General features: G+C 38.2%; 1 protein-coding gene across 1 annotated transcript in view; it reads right to left on the reverse strand.

The window, feature by feature from the left end:
• Positions 1-5,523: 5,523 nt before the first annotated feature.
• The window catches only part of LOC140241927 (uncharacterized), a 35,352-nt gene continuing 22,653 nt past the window's right edge, over positions 5,524-18,222 (reverse strand). The window contains exons 3-8 of the mRNA XM_072321674.1: positions 16,789-18,028; positions 15,232-15,385; positions 14,574-14,826; positions 12,105-12,178; positions 11,133-11,255; positions 5,524-10,475 (exon numbers count right to left, since the gene is read on the reverse strand). Of these exons, the coding sequence (XP_072177775.1) occupies positions 10,369-10,475; positions 11,133-11,255; positions 12,105-12,178; positions 14,574-14,826; positions 15,232-15,385; positions 16,789-18,021 (1,944 nt within the window). The 5' untranslated portion in view covers positions 18,022-18,028 and the 3' untranslated portion in view covers positions 5,524-10,368. The remainder of the gene's footprint in view (positions 10,476-11,132; positions 11,256-12,104; positions 12,179-14,573; positions 14,827-15,231; positions 15,386-16,788; positions 18,029-18,222) is intronic.

Here is an 18,222-nt window from a genome sequence, read left to right on the forward strand (position 1 = left end):
TTTTTAATGTTTTTTTACATCAATGTTTACATTTGTTTATAAGTTTATCTTTGCTTGACTGTTTGTTTTCTTATTCGTCTTCTTGTTTGAGAAAGAGCTAGCCTTCTCTCCAGACTGAGCTATTTGGTAACTGAATCAGATTGTAATGCACACAGTCAGTTGTGGGGGGGGGGGGGGGGGCCCATAGCACAAAAGGTGGGGCTGCTTGTACAATCTATTGCTCTTGGCTTGCGGACCAACTTGCACTGTGGTATGCTCAGGAAGTGGGTATACCATTTCACTCGAGTTTTTTGAGTTGTCATGACCCAACGCCCTCTGAACAAATCGAACCCAAACCTCAAAACGGAAGACATTCTGTTGATTGTCAGCTCCTCCACATTCACACAGCTGTCAATAACTTCATATGGGTTATGGGTCATGTACAGCTGGTACAGTGCCAGGCTTTTTGAATACCCAGTAGTCTCGACTCCAGACACTCCTCCTCGCATCAGCTCCCATCAACTTGCAGGTCATTATTGCCTCTGTGGAGGGCCATCTTTGTTGGCTGCACAAGCTGGTCTTAGCTCATGGGTTTTGCTTTGATATTACTGTAAACCAACCTTCCAAACCACCCAAGTTTTGAAATATTTTCTGTGATATGCATAATTTCTGTGGTCAGAATACTAGGATAAAGTAGTTTGTGCGAAAATAAATTCCAGTTCAGATTCACTGTTATGATAAAATGCCCTATATACATTTGTAGGCCCTACCTCCAATAATTCATGATAAATCAATTTCTGAATCACAGCATCCCTTGTAATGGTTTGTATTTGAGTCAGTTTTATAGCTGGGCTAGTACCGGTATATATTTTGCGATGAGATTAGATTCTAAATTGGATATCATATTGATTATATTGATGATGCATTTACTTAACATTTGCTGTATAATTAGTCAAAACAAACAAATCAGATGTTCTTGATATTTTCAATGTGTTAAACCACGCTTAACTTTTAAGCAGCATATTTTTTCACTAGCTAGGTCAGATGCAACTGCAAGGTACACTATCCCAAGGGTGAAAGTTATTGTGTTTATACTCCAAGTGAAATATCATGAGGCTATGTGTGTAGCTCGACATGTATATGTCACGTGAACTACCACATGCAAGGTCGTGCACCAATTCTTAGGGACATGATTGACATTGGTGACTGTAACCAAAACTGCTCATGGCAAACTTTAGGTACTACTGCCAAATACCTCTCAACTGTAGGAGTATAATATAGCAAAAGGTTTTGACTGTCGAGATGTACCCTGATGCATGACAATGGTGTCAGAGTGCATTTCCTTTCAATGTTCAAGGTGAGTAAACTATTAGACCCACATGGTATACAAATAATGAATGTTTATGAGTGCAATGGACAGAATATTTCATGAGGTAAAAGATGAAAATAATCCATGCAATGAGGTACAGCCGAGTTGAATGGATCAATGATTTCATCTTTCACCGTATGAAATATTCTGTCCTTTGCACAAATGAAAAACATTTATTATTTGTTTTATGTAACACCTAGAAATAGATCCTTGTCATTTGCTGTTAATTTAGAAACAAGAGAATGTGCAAGATCTGAGATCGAGAGAGTGCTCACTGAGCGCTATATACGCTAGCGTGCTGTCCATTAATATACTAAATTGCATGCACACATGACTACAAACGCAAGCGTTCTACATACAATGTATGTAGTGTGCCTGGCTTTCAACGTGCATGCAATGAAGCAAATCGCATGAATCCAAGATTGCACAGTAAATGGAGCTACAATTGCACGAATGATGACGTAATAGCAAAATTGGACAAAATGATCAATATCAAACCAAACAACCAATCAAATGACGAAGATCTATGTAGCTATATAAAGTTGAATTAAACAATGATAAACCACACTGTTTGTTTAATGGTTACTCTACAGGCCCATTCTCAAATGCCAGAATTAAAAGTATTTTACAATTGTTATTTGCCATGTGATCCAAAAACCATTACCAGTACATGTAATTCATTTGTGTGTAGCCATGGACACAGGAGAATTGTTTACTCTCACGATACTTATTTTTGGGTCATTTTTTAGTCTGAAACAGTAGTGGGTGTTATTTTATTGTGTAATGTTGTGAATCTTAGGTTTTTGTTTTGTTTGGGGTTTTTTTGTTTGTTGTTGTTGTTGTTTTTTTTTTTTTTTTTTTTTGTTTGTTTGTTTGTTTGTTTGTTTTTTTTTGGGGGGGGGGGAATACTTGTGAAAGTGTGAAAGAAAGTTATGCCAAGGTTCCCAAGGGATGTTATCCAACATTTAGATCCAGACTTTTTTTCTTAGACTGGCATCCGCTTTCATTGACACTTTCTCTGACCTGACTTTTATTCAATACCAGTGTCACAAACAAAAATAAAATAAAAAGAAAATAAAGCTTCCCCTTTTAGACATAATCTGTCCTTCAAGCTTTTAATAGCACTGCATATTTGTGTGGATATTGCAAAAATAAAATAAAGATAGGAAGTATATATCATATGCTGCGGGTCAAGGTGATTTTTCCATTGCTTCTGAGTTTCTCATTCAGAGATATGGACAATTTACGGTAGGTTTCCATAAAAGGGATATGTGATGGGAATACATGAATGCATACCGGGTGTCCCAAAAAAAGCGGAACGGTGGATTTTCAGTATCTTGCGTTCTAAAAGTGATATATTTTCTGACATCATTAGAAAGAGCATCTTCCTCAGAAGACAATGATACCAAAATCATTAAATTTGGTTCAGTACTTTTTATTCTATGCAATTTCTGTAAATGCAGTCATTTTCAAATTTCGCCGGATTTTTGCAACTTAATGAGAAAATAATTTGAGCGCGACACGCGATCCATATGGTGAATATTGTGTAAGCTCGGTGATCCATGTCAACAAAAGATACACCTTTCACATTGGGCACGGGCCAGGAAAAAACAGTGTGTGTGTGTCTGTGTGTGTGTGCGCGCCCAATGTGAAAGCTGTATCTTTTGTTGACATGGATCAGTGAGTTTACACAATTCACCGTATGGAACGCTCGTCGCACCCAAATTATTATCTCATAAGTCGCAAAAATTTGAAAATGACTGCATTTACAGAAATTGGCGTAGAATAAAAAGTACTGAACCAGATTTAATAATTTTGGTATCATTGTCTTCTGCAGAAGATGCTCTTTCTAATGACGTCAAAAAATATATCACTTTTAGAACGCAAGGCCGGTACTGAAAATTCACTGTTCCGCTTTTTTTGGGACACCCGGTATAGTCATGATCAAGAAGTATTCATGTTTGTGAAGTAATGGTCCAAGCCATAAAATGGGTGTATAAGAGTGTTGTGTTCCCTTGTGTCTGGTCAAGTTGTATGTATAGATGGTGCATGTTTAGAGAAATTGTCAGAAAAAAAAAAATGTGGTCAAGATGTCAGTTATTTGTTTTGTGATTTGTCTGTATTTCCATGCAAGTATTGAGGTGTGTGAACTAGTTATGCAGCTTTAATGAACAGATCCAGAACTTTTCCAAACACAATTCAGTTGTTTCCTTCGCGTTGTTGATAGCTTATGTTACAGCTCGTTTTTCCGAAGGTTCGTTATTCCGAAGGCTCTTCAGTCCGAAGATTCCTTATTCTGAAGGTTCGTTTTTCCGAATTTCGTTTTTCCGAATTTCATTTTCGGATGAACAAATCTTCGGAATAACGAACCTTCGGAATAATGCCACAAATGTTTGGATTAACGAACCCTTTTTCATTTTCGGATTAACGAACCTCTAGGTATAGGGAATTTGCGTGTTTCGGATTAACGAACCTTCGGAATAACGAACCTTCAGAATATCGAACTTTTGGAATAACGAACATCACCCATATAATCAGATCCAGATCAAGAGACACACCTCCCAGCAAAATTAATCGACTGAAACATGTAGAGGATGCAGTTTGGGTTCTGTGCAATCCTGTTCCATTTTCACTTTAGAGTAAAGCCCCCCCCCCCCCCCCCCCCCAAGGAAAAACATCAATATGAGGGTACTTACAAGTAAGTACTTTATTCTCTATTTAAAGTACTTCAATAGTTCAGTTGTATTATACACTACCAGGCATACTATCGCAAGGTCACCTTCACATCAATATAGGCCTACCAGCCTCTTGGTTCACACCAAGAATGCCAAATGCAAAATGAGCAAGGGTAATTAGTCTTTCATTTTAGACCTTCACTTGACAGCTTATATGTTTAATATAGAGTAGCCCTACCGGAACTGTGGAATCAACCACATATTGTATATTACATATAAGTCCAGTGTGGACCATTCTGTCTTAAAAACTGTCATTTTTATTTATTTATCTATTTATTTATTTATTTATTTATTTATCTATTTATATATTTATTTATTTATTTATTCATTCATTTATTCATTTATTCATTTATTCATTTGTCAGATGGCAGGAAGACACCATGGAGGGCAAATTCCTTGAAAGTCTGAAATTCAAGACTAAAGTTCTGCGTCGATTACTAGTTTAAAAAAAAAGAAAAAAGAAAAAATAGGAAGGTTTAAAGGCCTATGATGAAACAGTTTTGATGTAATTATACATGCATTGCCTTCATGCCATATCACAGCTCTATAGGGAAATTAACCCGTTGAGGATGGGCTGATTTTGCTCAACCCATTGAGGACGGGCTGATTTTGCTTCAGCATATATTTCCCATAGACACCGGCCTGAGTATACTCGGGACTAGTCCTCAACTGGTTAAAAGAATAGAGTACAGCACCATTAAACATGGATGTATGCACTGTGATCACAAGAACACATACAAATGCACCCACACACATACATACACAAGCACACACACAAGGATACAACAAACTGGTAATGTATGAAATCTACAACGCCGAGTTGGAAATTCATCTGCGACGAGCTCTCTGAACTACCACACACACACATTCACACTCACACACACACACACAAATATATATTATATATATATATATATATATATATATATATATATATATATATATATATATATATATTTTATGTATATATATATATATATATATATATTTATGTATGTATATATATATATATATATATATATATACATATATATATATATATATATATATATATATATATATATATATATATATATATATATATATATATATATATATATGTATGTATATATATATATATATATATATATATATATATATATCCCTAGTTGGCACCTTAGGGAGACATATTGGGGGGAAGTGTCTTCATTAGGGAGACAACTGGTCATTAAGGAGACAATTTTCGTGTCTCCATTGCGTAAACTGCCATTAAACATGTAATAATAGATTTGCATATAAAACAAATGGAAATGTCTTCCAAATGACCCATCTAGGAGTATATATATATATATATATATATAATTTTTTTTAATGAATGGTAATAAAGTGAAACTATGATACGGACAAAAATAAAATACATCAAAGAAATTACAAGAGAAGATGCCAGAACTCTTTCATTGCTTCAGTGCAGCCAAATTAAATGTTTATTCTTTTTTTTTGTATCCAGCTATTTTGAAACATGAAATATGTAGTGAAATATATATTATGTACATATATAATAATAATTTCTTCAAGACATATTTATAGTTTTTTATAATTCACCTCTTGTAGCTTTATACAGCCATCATAACCTGAGTATACTTCGGTTTGAAGATGTTTTTATTAATACATACATTGGGCTTTTTTATGAGAGTCACACACATAAAATTCTAGCACTGCAACTAAAGCTTAGTTCTACCTACCCATCCTGATGAAACTGTTATCATAATGAAAATAATGATAATAATATTAAATAACAAGTCAAACCTGCAAAATATTGTGTAGATATGCTAACATTCTGTAAGTTTATGTGATATTTGCATCACTGTAAGGAAGAATTCACATTCATTCATGTTATGATGGTCATTTGTTTAATTCTTTTCAAACCAAGCCTGAATACAGTTGGGCATGGTAGATACACTTTAAGGGATTTTAATAATCAGTTTCACATCATATACATAAAGTTTCCATGTTGTACATGTTGTATAAGATTTGTTAGACTTTTCATTAGATGCGTCCATATAATATGTACATGGCTGTTAATGCTATTGTATTATGACTAAGATTATTCATATTGCATATTTTTGTTGTGGGATGATTTTAGAAGAAACTTTTACTCTTCTCCTATTCTGACATTTATCCTCTTTCAGATTACCGGTAATGATGAATTTCAAAGAGACACTTCAGTATTACTGTGGGCGATGTTTTATAAACTATAATACATGGATTTTGATATTGATTCATTTTAAAGCAACTGTCACATTCTGTTTACGCTCATTTGAAATGAATGATAACCCTGTCTACCCATAGCATCACATGTAATGTCCTTAGCGGAATACACACCTCGTCATGCACAAAAACTGAGAATATTCAGAGCCATTATCTAAATTGGCTGCCTGCTTGTTTTGGTTCTTTTTGTGTGTGTGTGTCATAGTTGCTATGATGGCTCTTGAACTCTCAATGACCTTTGATATAAATCTGCTTTAACAGGCTCTTTAAATCTTTTTTCTCTCTTTCTTTTGCAAATACTTCTTCCTCTTCTCAGTTGAGCCTGATTAAGTTTAATCCACGCGAGATTTTCAAACACAGAAACATGATCTGTACAGTCCTGTTTAACAATTGCATCAAATGTGAACAACAAAAACACTGCAACGAAAATAAACCATCATGTCTAAACTGCAAGGCAGGGGATTAAAGGAAAAAAAAATTTTTGAACAAGATATCAAATGTTACACAATCTTCATCAAACACCAAGTGAAACAACACTACAAACACATCACTGTTTCTCACACATGGAAATGTACTGAATTCTGCATAATTTACCTGACATCACTGCGCACAGCAGAACAAAATAATTGTTCACATTTTTTCTGTGTTTCTGTTTTTTTAACTGTGTTCCAACACTGAATACACACACAAAAAAAAAATATAGAGAAAGATGTCTGTCAATAGTAGAATGTACATGTACGTGTGAACACGCTGCAAACTTCTTATCTTGCATGTGCATATAGACACTAAATGTATTTACATACAATAAAGTGCTGTTAATGTTTCCTTTCTACCAGTCAACCTCCTGAACCGCGGTCTATTAAAGCAATATGGCCGCCAACCACTATCACCCTTCCTTTTCTCGAGGGTCTGTGACTGGCTCGCTGAATCCGACTCGATATAACATTGATTAGGGAGGTTAACACACATCAGGTTGTAAGGTAATGAAGAAAACCTACGTCTTCTTAGGATACAAAATAAAATCATATAACATCATGCATATAACCCATCGAAAATACATGTCTGGAATATTCTACTCCCTTCTTACCATCAATCAATCGCTCCTGTTAAGAATCATGCAAAAGATCACATCAACACCTTTATGGGTAGGAATATTTCTACTGGAAGAAATCTATTTGAGGCCATACAATGTGTCATATGTTCAGCTTATGCATACAATCATGCATTACTTGGGCATACCTCATGCAAACTTCAGGGGCTCTTCAGGTTAACAGGCATACAAAATAGCTGTGAACAGAGTGAATACACCCACGCATCCACTTTCTTTCATGGTACGAAATCTTGTGCTGTAATCATCACTTCTGTTTCAATCAATGCCCCCCTTTGAAAATTAACAACAACAAAAAAGAGTCATCTAAACCTACATCACAAGCATTTCACTGCTGCCCATATGACAACATCATCTCTAACTGCTATCACATGCTCTTTAAAGATCAGCACACCTCTATTTGTACTTTTTACATCATCTCTCGCAAATCAGTCACCAGAAAAGTAGAGTAAAGGCTCCTAAGACTCACCGGACACATCAACGCCCCTTTCTTGAAATTGAGACACAAAATAATTGTCAAAAACTGAAGCTCCAGTCTCCAGTTTCTCCATTTTTCATGGGCATGCTAACCAGCAGATCTCAGGTAAGTCATACAAGAGGGAAGATCATACAATATAGGATGACAATGTGGCCTGCTGTGATTGACAGAAATAGGTTAAGATTCCAAGGTTTTCCCTTTGGCTTCTACTGGCCACTGTCTATGTTACAACTCGGTCTAGAACATAATACTGGGAGAAAGGCACGCAAGATATGATAACGGACATCTCATCACAACAAGGCATAGCAGTCGAATGGAACAATAAATACAAAAACACACAAAACTCTTCAGTTGAATCAAACTATCTCCACGAAGTCCTATCAATCTCCATCCAACTCCTCTACAGATTCTGAAGAATATTCACCGTCAACAAGATATAAACACTCAATAGACATCTCTGTATTTACAGGTATATACACCAATATTTGCAAACTTATTTACATACATGTACATGATTATCGCAGGATTACACAGAGTAGCACCTATCTTTGATTTTCTTCATGTGTGTACTAAAACAAAAGGTTATATTCATGAAACTTTTGCCCTCAACTGTACTACATGCTACAGATATGAAAAAAAATAATAACTAATCAAAAAAAGTATCATGAATTCAAACTGCTTCACAAGATTTTGGCACAACATCTAGGGACCTAACATACAACAAACAAAAAAAAAAAAAAAGAAAGGAAGAAGTCAGAAGCTTCCTATACAAAGGTCACTGTTGCCATAACTACAGCATCACAACAGCGGCCTTCTTGCACTGTACTTTTCTGAGTGAAACAGTTTGACCAGCTACAGCTGTTGGCCCTACTACACTATCCTTTAACTACATAAGGCACGGACTTGATTCTTCAGTATCAACTAGGGGAAAATAAATGTCCCTGGGGGCAGGCACCATTCCCAAGAACTCTTATACGATTTAGAGGTAATACTTCATTTTTTTCAATTGCTATCACACTTTAACAAACTCTATATTGATTCAATAAAGATTCTAAGACTACAATCATGTTTAAAGCTTCTTTACCAAAGAAGGGCGTGGACAAAAATTCTTTCTTTTTTTCTTCTTTTTTTTTTGCCACATGTGGGAAAGTGTATGGTACAACATGTCGATAAATAAAAAAGGACCAAGATTAAAAATACAAGAATTTTTTTTTCTTCTTTTCCTTTTGCTCTGCTCTACTGTTAATATAGATGTCCTTCTGGTTAGTAAATGATTCTCTATCTAACGCGGGACTGGTTATATGTAATGTTTTATGTCATTACAGAAGGGGACTACAATTTAGTACAGTGTAAATGTGTAGCTACCATACATCAAATCAAATATTACAAGTCATATATATATAACAATCATTTCGGGGTATGACGAAGCGCTTCCCCGCAAGAGAAAACTGGGATATCAGAACCCACACAGGAAAAAGGTAATGATACATCAAAAGGGCAATGCACTAAATGCAATTAATGCAATGTTATACGAACTAACGAGGATTTCCTATCTCCCAGAACGACAAATACACAAACAGGAAAAAGATTCAACATGCTCTGAAACTGTAGCTGGGAAGTGACATGAAAACTGACCCATGTGGCACTGAACGTGACAAATTCACTTTCCTCACTACGGGACATCCCACACTTCTGCTAGCCACGGACATTGCTGAACAGGAAACGGTTATGATATCTCATAAGAGTGCGGACTCTCTGATCTGAGCCCTTGTCATTTGTTAGTCAGATATCATGGCCGATCACATGACAAGATCACATGACAAAGTCACATGGCATGGCAAACACAAAGAATGTACGCTAGAAGGGCGTGATAATTGGCCCACACATTCACGAGTCCACAAGCTAGGTCAACCAATTTTTGTTTGTGTTTCTATAGCTGTGTTTTAATCATAACCAAACTTTGATGAATAGATAAGACATTGTAAACTGGACAAATCAAGGCTAACCGCATTAACAATCCTTATGACATTTCTTGAAATGCCAACGGTGAAGCTTTTTGAAACACAAACTCATGCCAGCTACTACAATGTTCATATTCTCATGATTCAGGAGTCTTATTTCTCATTTTGTTTTACTTTTTTTTTTTCTTGAATGAAGATGAATACCAACACAAAGATGCCATTAGGCGAAGAAACCAGAGAGAATAAACAAAGTCCGGCATAGATGAGCGACAAATGGACAATAAGTTTCGCACCATCTCCTTTGATGATCCTTTGAAAGCGTACAAAGGTCAATGGAGAGTCACTGTGACCAGAACTTGATCACAGGGAATCCAACAGCCGTCTCTTCTGTACAGACCTTCATATATGCTCTGGGATTACCAGCACAATGTCAAGGTTTTGGTGGACGGTGGTAAGTGGACTTGTCTGTCAGCGGCTGGCAGGTCAACGGTTCAAGCCTTCATGCCGGTAAGCTTCAGACTGGACAGCGGGATGCCCTTCGCAGTCTTCTCCAAGACAGAGTTCACAAACTCTGAGGTGTGGCCAGCAACCATGTGACCTAGATAAACACAATACCAGTAAAAATGAGGGGAGTCAGTCCCTATTCATTGTTAAAGATTAGAGGGGTCTAACTAGGAAAATAGTGCCTCTAACTCCCTTATGGGTGGAGGCATTTACACAAACTGTTTTTGAAAATTTAGTGAGGACAATCATTCACCACACAGGGAATAATTTTCCTGGTATTGCATAGCAATTTGCTACTAGTATGCATGCAATTTGCTACTAGTATGCATTTTTGTACGAGTGCTATACAAAATGTTATTTGCATAGCAATTTCATTACATAGACTTGTACACTATTTTGTTCAAAATGTATGTCCATCAACTAAAAGTGCTATTCAATTTCAAGAAGGAAAATTATTCCCTGCCACATTTCTCTGAACATTACATTAGTATCGTATATAACTACACACCAATTATGGTCTGAATATGTTCATGTTTCTAAAGAAAGAAACATGAGTTTTTGTTGTATTTTTGACAGAGAGGGTTCCGATTATTCGCCTTTTTGCCTTTGGTCATGCAACATACCCTTAATTATCATTAAGTTTCAAAAGGAACAATTTAGAGGAAACTATAAATGCAGACTCACTTGCATAAAGGAATAACAGAAGGGCAAGCATAAACTTGCGAATGAACGCCGAGCATGGGTGACTTACCGAGTGACGTCTTGATCATGTGATCCAGCTTTGCACCGAGGCAGTAATCCCAGTGCACTTTGGGTTTGTCGATCCGAGAAGCCATATCCTCCCGCATGGCTTTCAAGACCACCTTCAGTTGCTCTGTAGAGAACAAAGCCAGCAAATACAGTAGTACCAAGGTCAAAAGGTATGGCCATACTTGTGACTTGTTATGACTTCCTGTTTTGATGTGAGCGCTGTGCATTTGTGACTGCATGGTTACTAACCTCTTAGTTTGTATGAATTAACAAGTGCCAAGAAATCTTTCCCAGCTTCAATGATTATATGAGGGCCAATTGTGGATATGAGAACACATACATGACCAGCATTGTTTGCAAAATGTTTGACATCATATGACAGGAATTAGAATGATGATTAGTCTTCCTTCAAGTTTTCTTTCAAGTTTTCTTGCTTCTACAGCTGCAACATACAAAAACACAATTTCATCATGAGCATCTGTTCTTGTTTGCATTTCTTTTTTTCTTTTCTTTTTTTTTTGCAAACACATATCATCAGGGTAAAATGTTTGACGTAGGAAGTTCTCCTTCAAAATTTCACAGAAGCCATAGTTGTCAAAAATTTAATATGTTGGACAGAGCATAAGAGTTCTCCTTCAAAATTTCACAGAAGCCATAGTTGCCAAAAATGTAATTTGATGGACAGAGCATAGAGAAGCAAGTCTGTTTCAAGATGATTCTAAAACTTCAAAATGTGCCAGGTATATATATCCTATCAGAACCTAGAAGCCCAAGAAGATCTGTGCATTCAATCCCGAGGTATCCATCAGTACCACAGACATCAACAACAAATGCAGAAACTGCAGTGTGTCCGTGTTGGCTCTGGCACTAATGCAAAGAGATCAGATAAGCTGTCAGTTTTACCGCAAATTGAAGAGAGAGATGTGAGAGAGTGAGAGAGGGAGAAAACGGCAAATCAGCCGCATTATCTTACTTGCTTCCTCGACTAATCCCCACAGTTTGACTTTGTTGGCCTCGTGCTGGGCTTTCTTCTTCAGCCGACAAGCCCTGGAGAGACGAACATGAAAAGGGCAAAATGATGACAGTTAAAATCTAATTGTTGCTACAAGTCTGATGTGGGAATCCCAACATTTTAGGCTTATAAATATTAACATGTACTAACATGAGGCTTGCACACTAGCCCTCTCAGTACAGATAGTCATGTGCTTGAGGTACATTTCTGAAACCAAGCTGCCTTATGATTTCGTCCACATGCATCTGCCCACATCAAATCAGCATCAAATTCAGTCAGGTTAATACATACACTCTGCAACAGAGTCCACATTCTCAAAGCAGCAAAGCAGAAAGGAGCACTGAAGAAGAAACACACACACATACACACCCACACACACACACCCACACACTTACCCACATACACACCCACACACACACACATACACACACAATATGCGAACTCCTGTTATATAGTGCATTTTCTCTTTTTTTTTCTGCTTTTTTTTTTTGGGGGGGGGGGGGGGTTTAAGCGCCACGAGCACCAAAAGGTGGACCTGTGTGCTACACAAATAGCCACTACTATTATCATTGTCATTATGTTTGCTTGTCATTGCTGCATAGGAAAGGATAAAGATTTGTTGAATATCATACAATATTAATTACTGTTTTTCACAGCTTAACATCAATTCAAATGTTGGCCCCCTATGTAAAGAAAAAATACATTGCTCATGATGCTCTTACTGCTTTGTATTTTCACTGAACAATGAATAGATCAGAATTCAGATAGATAACATTTATTCCCTATGCTTTTATTATGCACAATGGAAAAATCATAACTAATGCTTATCATCTTGGATGCATAGTTTCGCTGTCATCAATGATACATGCTATTGTAACTCTTGAGGCCTGATCATGTTTTGATTGTGGAGAGTAAGAATAAAGTCCCTGCCACGACTGCAGAAAATGAATCATTTTTGCTGACAATGACGTGCTGACGATACAAACATCAGTGTACAAAATTGATCGCATCGATACACTCAGCGAGCTCGTGTTTGACAGGACTGCTGGTGGCCTTGTGAGACAGCATTAGAGCATGACATACTGTCTGTACTTCTTACCCTGTCATATAATGTTGTCTGCACAACTTTGAGCTTCATTACTCTGCCCCCACCCACCCACACACACACACACACACACACTCGAATGGCATCCCTTTTGAACAATCCCGACCTCCACACACAGACTAGTTCCTAAATAGACTTTTATAGCTCCTGCCAGCACACCTGCAACCAATTTTACTCAAATGTAAACCTGTGATCACTATCCAATCCATTTTGGTCTACCAACACTTGATCCATATGTAGCAAGTGGCAAAAAATACCTCTTCAATGCCAATTTGTTTTTCAAATATTTAATCAGCAAATACCTCATGCAAATTATGATAATAATAACCAATATCTATATAGCACCTTTTCCATACAAATTGTCCATGGTTTTAACCATGGTTTCAATTGTACCACTTTCCTGAATTCGGGTCAAAGTGCTTCAACAACTTCAGCAAATAGTGGATAAGTATGTGGACTGAATTGGATAGCTATGGTACACTTAATATGAATGACTCCGCAAGGAATTTGCATACTGCATGCACCACCTAGTACACCTGTATACCTATGCCAGTTCTTTTCCATCACTTATCAAGTGCTGGCAAATGGTAAAATGTACTGGTAGTTTGATTAAGTATATAAGTGTCATCTGGTATATCAAGGTAATACAAATGTCATCTTTCTTGTTTTGAATCACTTCTATGAGGAAATATGCATGAATTCTATTGTCTGCACTAGTTTTTGTTTGCTTTGTGGGTAAGCTAACTGACAATAAGCAATGCCTCTGGTACACCAATGACAAACAAAATTTCTGCTATGTTGATGCTTTGCTATGCACAATTGTACCAATTTCTTTCTTTGCAAAGTTTAATTATCATGTATGGCCTAGCTCAAAAACAAACAGAACTTATCTCTGGTTTAGCTTTGATTCTGTCTTTATTGTTGCTTTTACAAATTGACCTCACCCCCCCCCCCCCAAAAAAAAAAGAGTGTTCCTTTCTCTATAACATCATGGAACTATATTACAATGTACATGATGGCAGTGTTTAATAGTGTATTACTTCCTCAAAATGAGCAAGAACTCAATCCCTTCTAGTGTATGCTATGTTGTGCACAATACTGCTGCCATTATCTAATTGGATTAGCATATACCATGAGATGTGCATAGCACCCACTGTTTCCATGACTACCCAACTCCACCGCCTCCATTTCCATGGTTATATCTAAACTAGCTTGGGCTTGGCTTCCTCTTTTACCTTCCAGTTGTGCTGGAGTCCCACAAAATTTAATGGGCACAGAAAATGGGATATCAAATTAACTGGTTTCTGGCAACCAAGCCATCATACCTCGATGCCAGCTTGTTCTTCTCTCTCCTGGTCTGGTTCTTCTCGTCGTTGGATGCTTCGCTGCCCGGAGTCAACTCGCTGATGGCGATATTCAGCTTGTTCAGCTCGTGGCCGATGTGCAGGAGCTTGCGCGGGTTGGGGGTGAAGTCGTCGTACTCGCTGCGCCGCGTCTTGAAGCGCCGCCTGCCGGATTGGGACGAGCCCTGGAAGGACCGGGAGGGGTCTCTGGGCTTGGTGCTGGTCGAAGGCAGACCTGCAACAAAGAACAATCCAATTTGATAGATGACTCTTGACAAAATTTTGCATACATGATGTCTTTACAGGGGATAATCAAGTAGAGCTGTTGGCATGACATTCACTTGTAACCTACTACCACCCCATACTCAGACTACGAATAGCTACGAATTAATAGGCTATGCACATAAGTGATAACATAACACTTACCCTTTCTTTCTTTTTTTCTTTTATGTCGACTTTCAATTCAAATTGAAGCATTCTTCATTCACCATTAGCATCAATATTTCCTCAAGAACTTCAGCTGATGAATCTTTTATGAATTCACGCTAATTCATGGATCCTTAGAGGGAAATATGTACAAAGAAATCTCATCTACAGATAATATAAATAAACCTCACTTCAAGACACAACCATAACTTACCGTGGTCGTCAGAGAGATCGCTGATGTCGTCTGGGATATCGTCGTCTTCCTCATCGCTGGCAAAATCATCGTGGTCCTCATTCTCGCTACCCAGCCCCTCGTCGTGGGAGTCAAAGCCGGGATCGCTGCTCACGTTCGTCCTCGACGATTTACTCTGTCAGAAAGACAGTGATTGAGGAGATACATGTACATGTAGCATGTCATATGTTCAAATCTCTGACATATCACACAAAATGTGAGGTACACAAAAGTCTCACGAGTGCAGTTTCAGACAAAAAAGCAACTATGGTTTCTATTAAAAAAAAAAAAAAAAAGCTGACTCAGAATGACTATACGTGAATGCACTAAAGCAAGGTTGAATGCTTGGAACAAAGAGATCGGCATTCCATTGATTGCCAACACTGATATGGTTATCGAGTCTGTAAATTCCAAATAGTATCTCTCATAGTTGTTTCGTTTTGTCTATTTTCTTTCCAGTGACCACATGCACAAGGAATTCTATGCCTGCATTTTGGTCACATGCATCATGTTCCATTGCATAATCACTCTACAATCAAGTTAGCATGGAGAGCTGGCGCTATTATGAAGTTCACCAAACACGTCTTAAAAGTTGTTACACATACTACCTTCACACGGGTTAGGTTTACGTATTTTCAAATGGCAACCAAACCAGAGTAACTGATTTCGCGTACGGGAGGGGAAAGTACCACGCTTCAAGTATACGGTTTATCATAGCATATTTGTGCCGGAAACATTCTTGTGCACAAACACATTGCAAAACATCTTGATAGCATTAACACCATTGGCATACATAGTTGTCAATGATTATGTGAATGACACAGCTGTTAATACAAAGAAAAAAAAAATGTAGTTGAAACAACAGGACAGGAGAAATTGCACCTATAGGTGTGCACAGCTGTCACCTAAATTTGCCTATCAATGACTCCAACATCCATCATAACTGACTATAGGCAGACATTTCAACCTCTGTCTGCACGCATACGTCAGCAATGACATATTGGTGCACTGACAATGTAAGGAAACCACTTTGGTACATCAGCAAAGCCAACTGAGCAAATTTGTGAGTAACAAAAAATAATTATAATAATAATAAGTGAAAACAGAGTAGCTCTACAAATTGGTGTCAGGCCACCAAATTTAATCTTTTGGTGGCTCAGATCAGGCAACTGAACATTACAGGCAACAGTCACGATGTGATTAAAAAGTATTCCAGCTGAGTCATTCATTTTACAAGATGTTGACTTTACACAATACCTGTACATGGCTTCACCTGTATATGTTTCCTCTATCAACAGCACACATGGGTCAAACCCGTTTGATCTATGATTTGGGTGATATCATTCATCTTTGCAATGAATTTAACTTGCGAGATGTAACACAAAACTTATAATCATAACCTCTTGTATCATAAGACATGAAAATTGTCATTCCAGTCTCTTTTCAATATCAGCATGCTTGTAACTTGTGCAAACTAACTACCAGGAAACATATTGATGTTTACAACTTTCAACCGGTGGCCACAGACTGTAGACTTACCGACTCAGACTTCACATCGGGATCAGACAAGATGGTCCTGTTTGGGGTATCTTTCTTGCTGTTCTTGGTCTGTGTGTTGTACATGAATTCCTGCAAGTCCTTCCACAGTCTATCCTGACTGGAATCATCCCCTCCATCCAAAGAAATCACATGTCTGGGGGTCTTCTTCTTAACAGCCTGTGGTCTCACAGGTCTCACCTTAGTCCTGGTCCTACTTTTCTGCTGGACCATTCTTCCACGTGGCTTGTGAGAAGAAACAACCTTTGGCAGTGTTGTGTGGTGGTGGTGGGGTCGCTTCCCTGATTTTAGTAACGCATTGATGCCGAGGAATCGTCTATTTCCGAAGGGATTTGGAGTTCTGGCGATGAATTCACTCCGCGTCATTTCCTTGGTTGGGGACGGAATCGAGTCATTTCTCCTGCTGTTGTAGCTCTTCAGGAGAAGTTCTGTGAAGTCAATCTTGGATGGCTTCATCTTGCCCATGGGCTGTTTCGACAGTTTCTCCGCCTTGGCAGAGTTTCTTGATGCTTCACTTTTCGTCCTGTTGGATTTGGACAGATTGAGTCTTGATGGCTTATTGATTCTGGATGATTTCTTGGGTGAATCATGTCTTTGACTACTTAGCCTTGCCAGTGATTTTGTGGATTCCACATTGGCCATCTCCGCAACCTCAGTCTTGACTCGTTTCCAACTCTGCGGTGACAGGGACATCTCCTGTTGGCCACTGAGAACCTTACTGATGGGTGGACTCAAAGGGGTTTCCTGGACACTATCCGCTTTTCTCTTCAGACTCATCCCTGCGTCTGTTGACTGAGAATCCTCCAGGTTGAGCTCTGCCAGGGTAGGAGCTGAGCCAAAGGAACCACCCGTAGAGCTCTTGCACAGGGCCTCCTCTTCGTCAGCGGTGAGTTCCCAGCTGAAGCAGACTCCACTGTCGTTCAGGGATCCATCCAGCGATCCCGCCAGCAGCGGGGTCTCCGGCCAACAGTTGTCGATGAGCGGACTGCAACCCAGCTCAGCCATCTCCTCGGGGTTGGGAAACTCGAAGATGTTGTCCGACGGACTGGATGCCACCAAATCATGCTTGCTGCTGGGTGCACCACAGTCTTGCTCATACATGAAGATGTTCTGCGCGTGCGACAGCAAGACGGCATCAACAGACTGGAGGGCATGCTCCGGATTGGACAGGTTGTTGAAGACATCAACGTGACCATAGTCATCATAGGACTCCATGGTGTCTCTAGAGTTACAAAAGAGACAACAAGTTCATAAAGTATATGTCAAATTCTCACAAATTTATATAGACGTACTAAAACATGTTCATATTGTCATGAAGTTATCTTCTTAATTCTTGATCTTTCTGGTTATCAGGCTTGGTCATACGGTACTGCATGTCTGAACAGCTTGGTTGGGTTGTTGTAGTTGTTTTCTATT

This window comes from Diadema setosum, chromosome 18 (genome assembly GCF_964275005.1).
Source record: "Diadema setosum chromosome 18, eeDiaSeto1, whole genome shotgun sequence".
Lineage (NCBI taxonomy): Eukaryota > Metazoa > Echinodermata > Echinoidea > Diadematoida > Diadematidae > Diadema > Diadema setosum.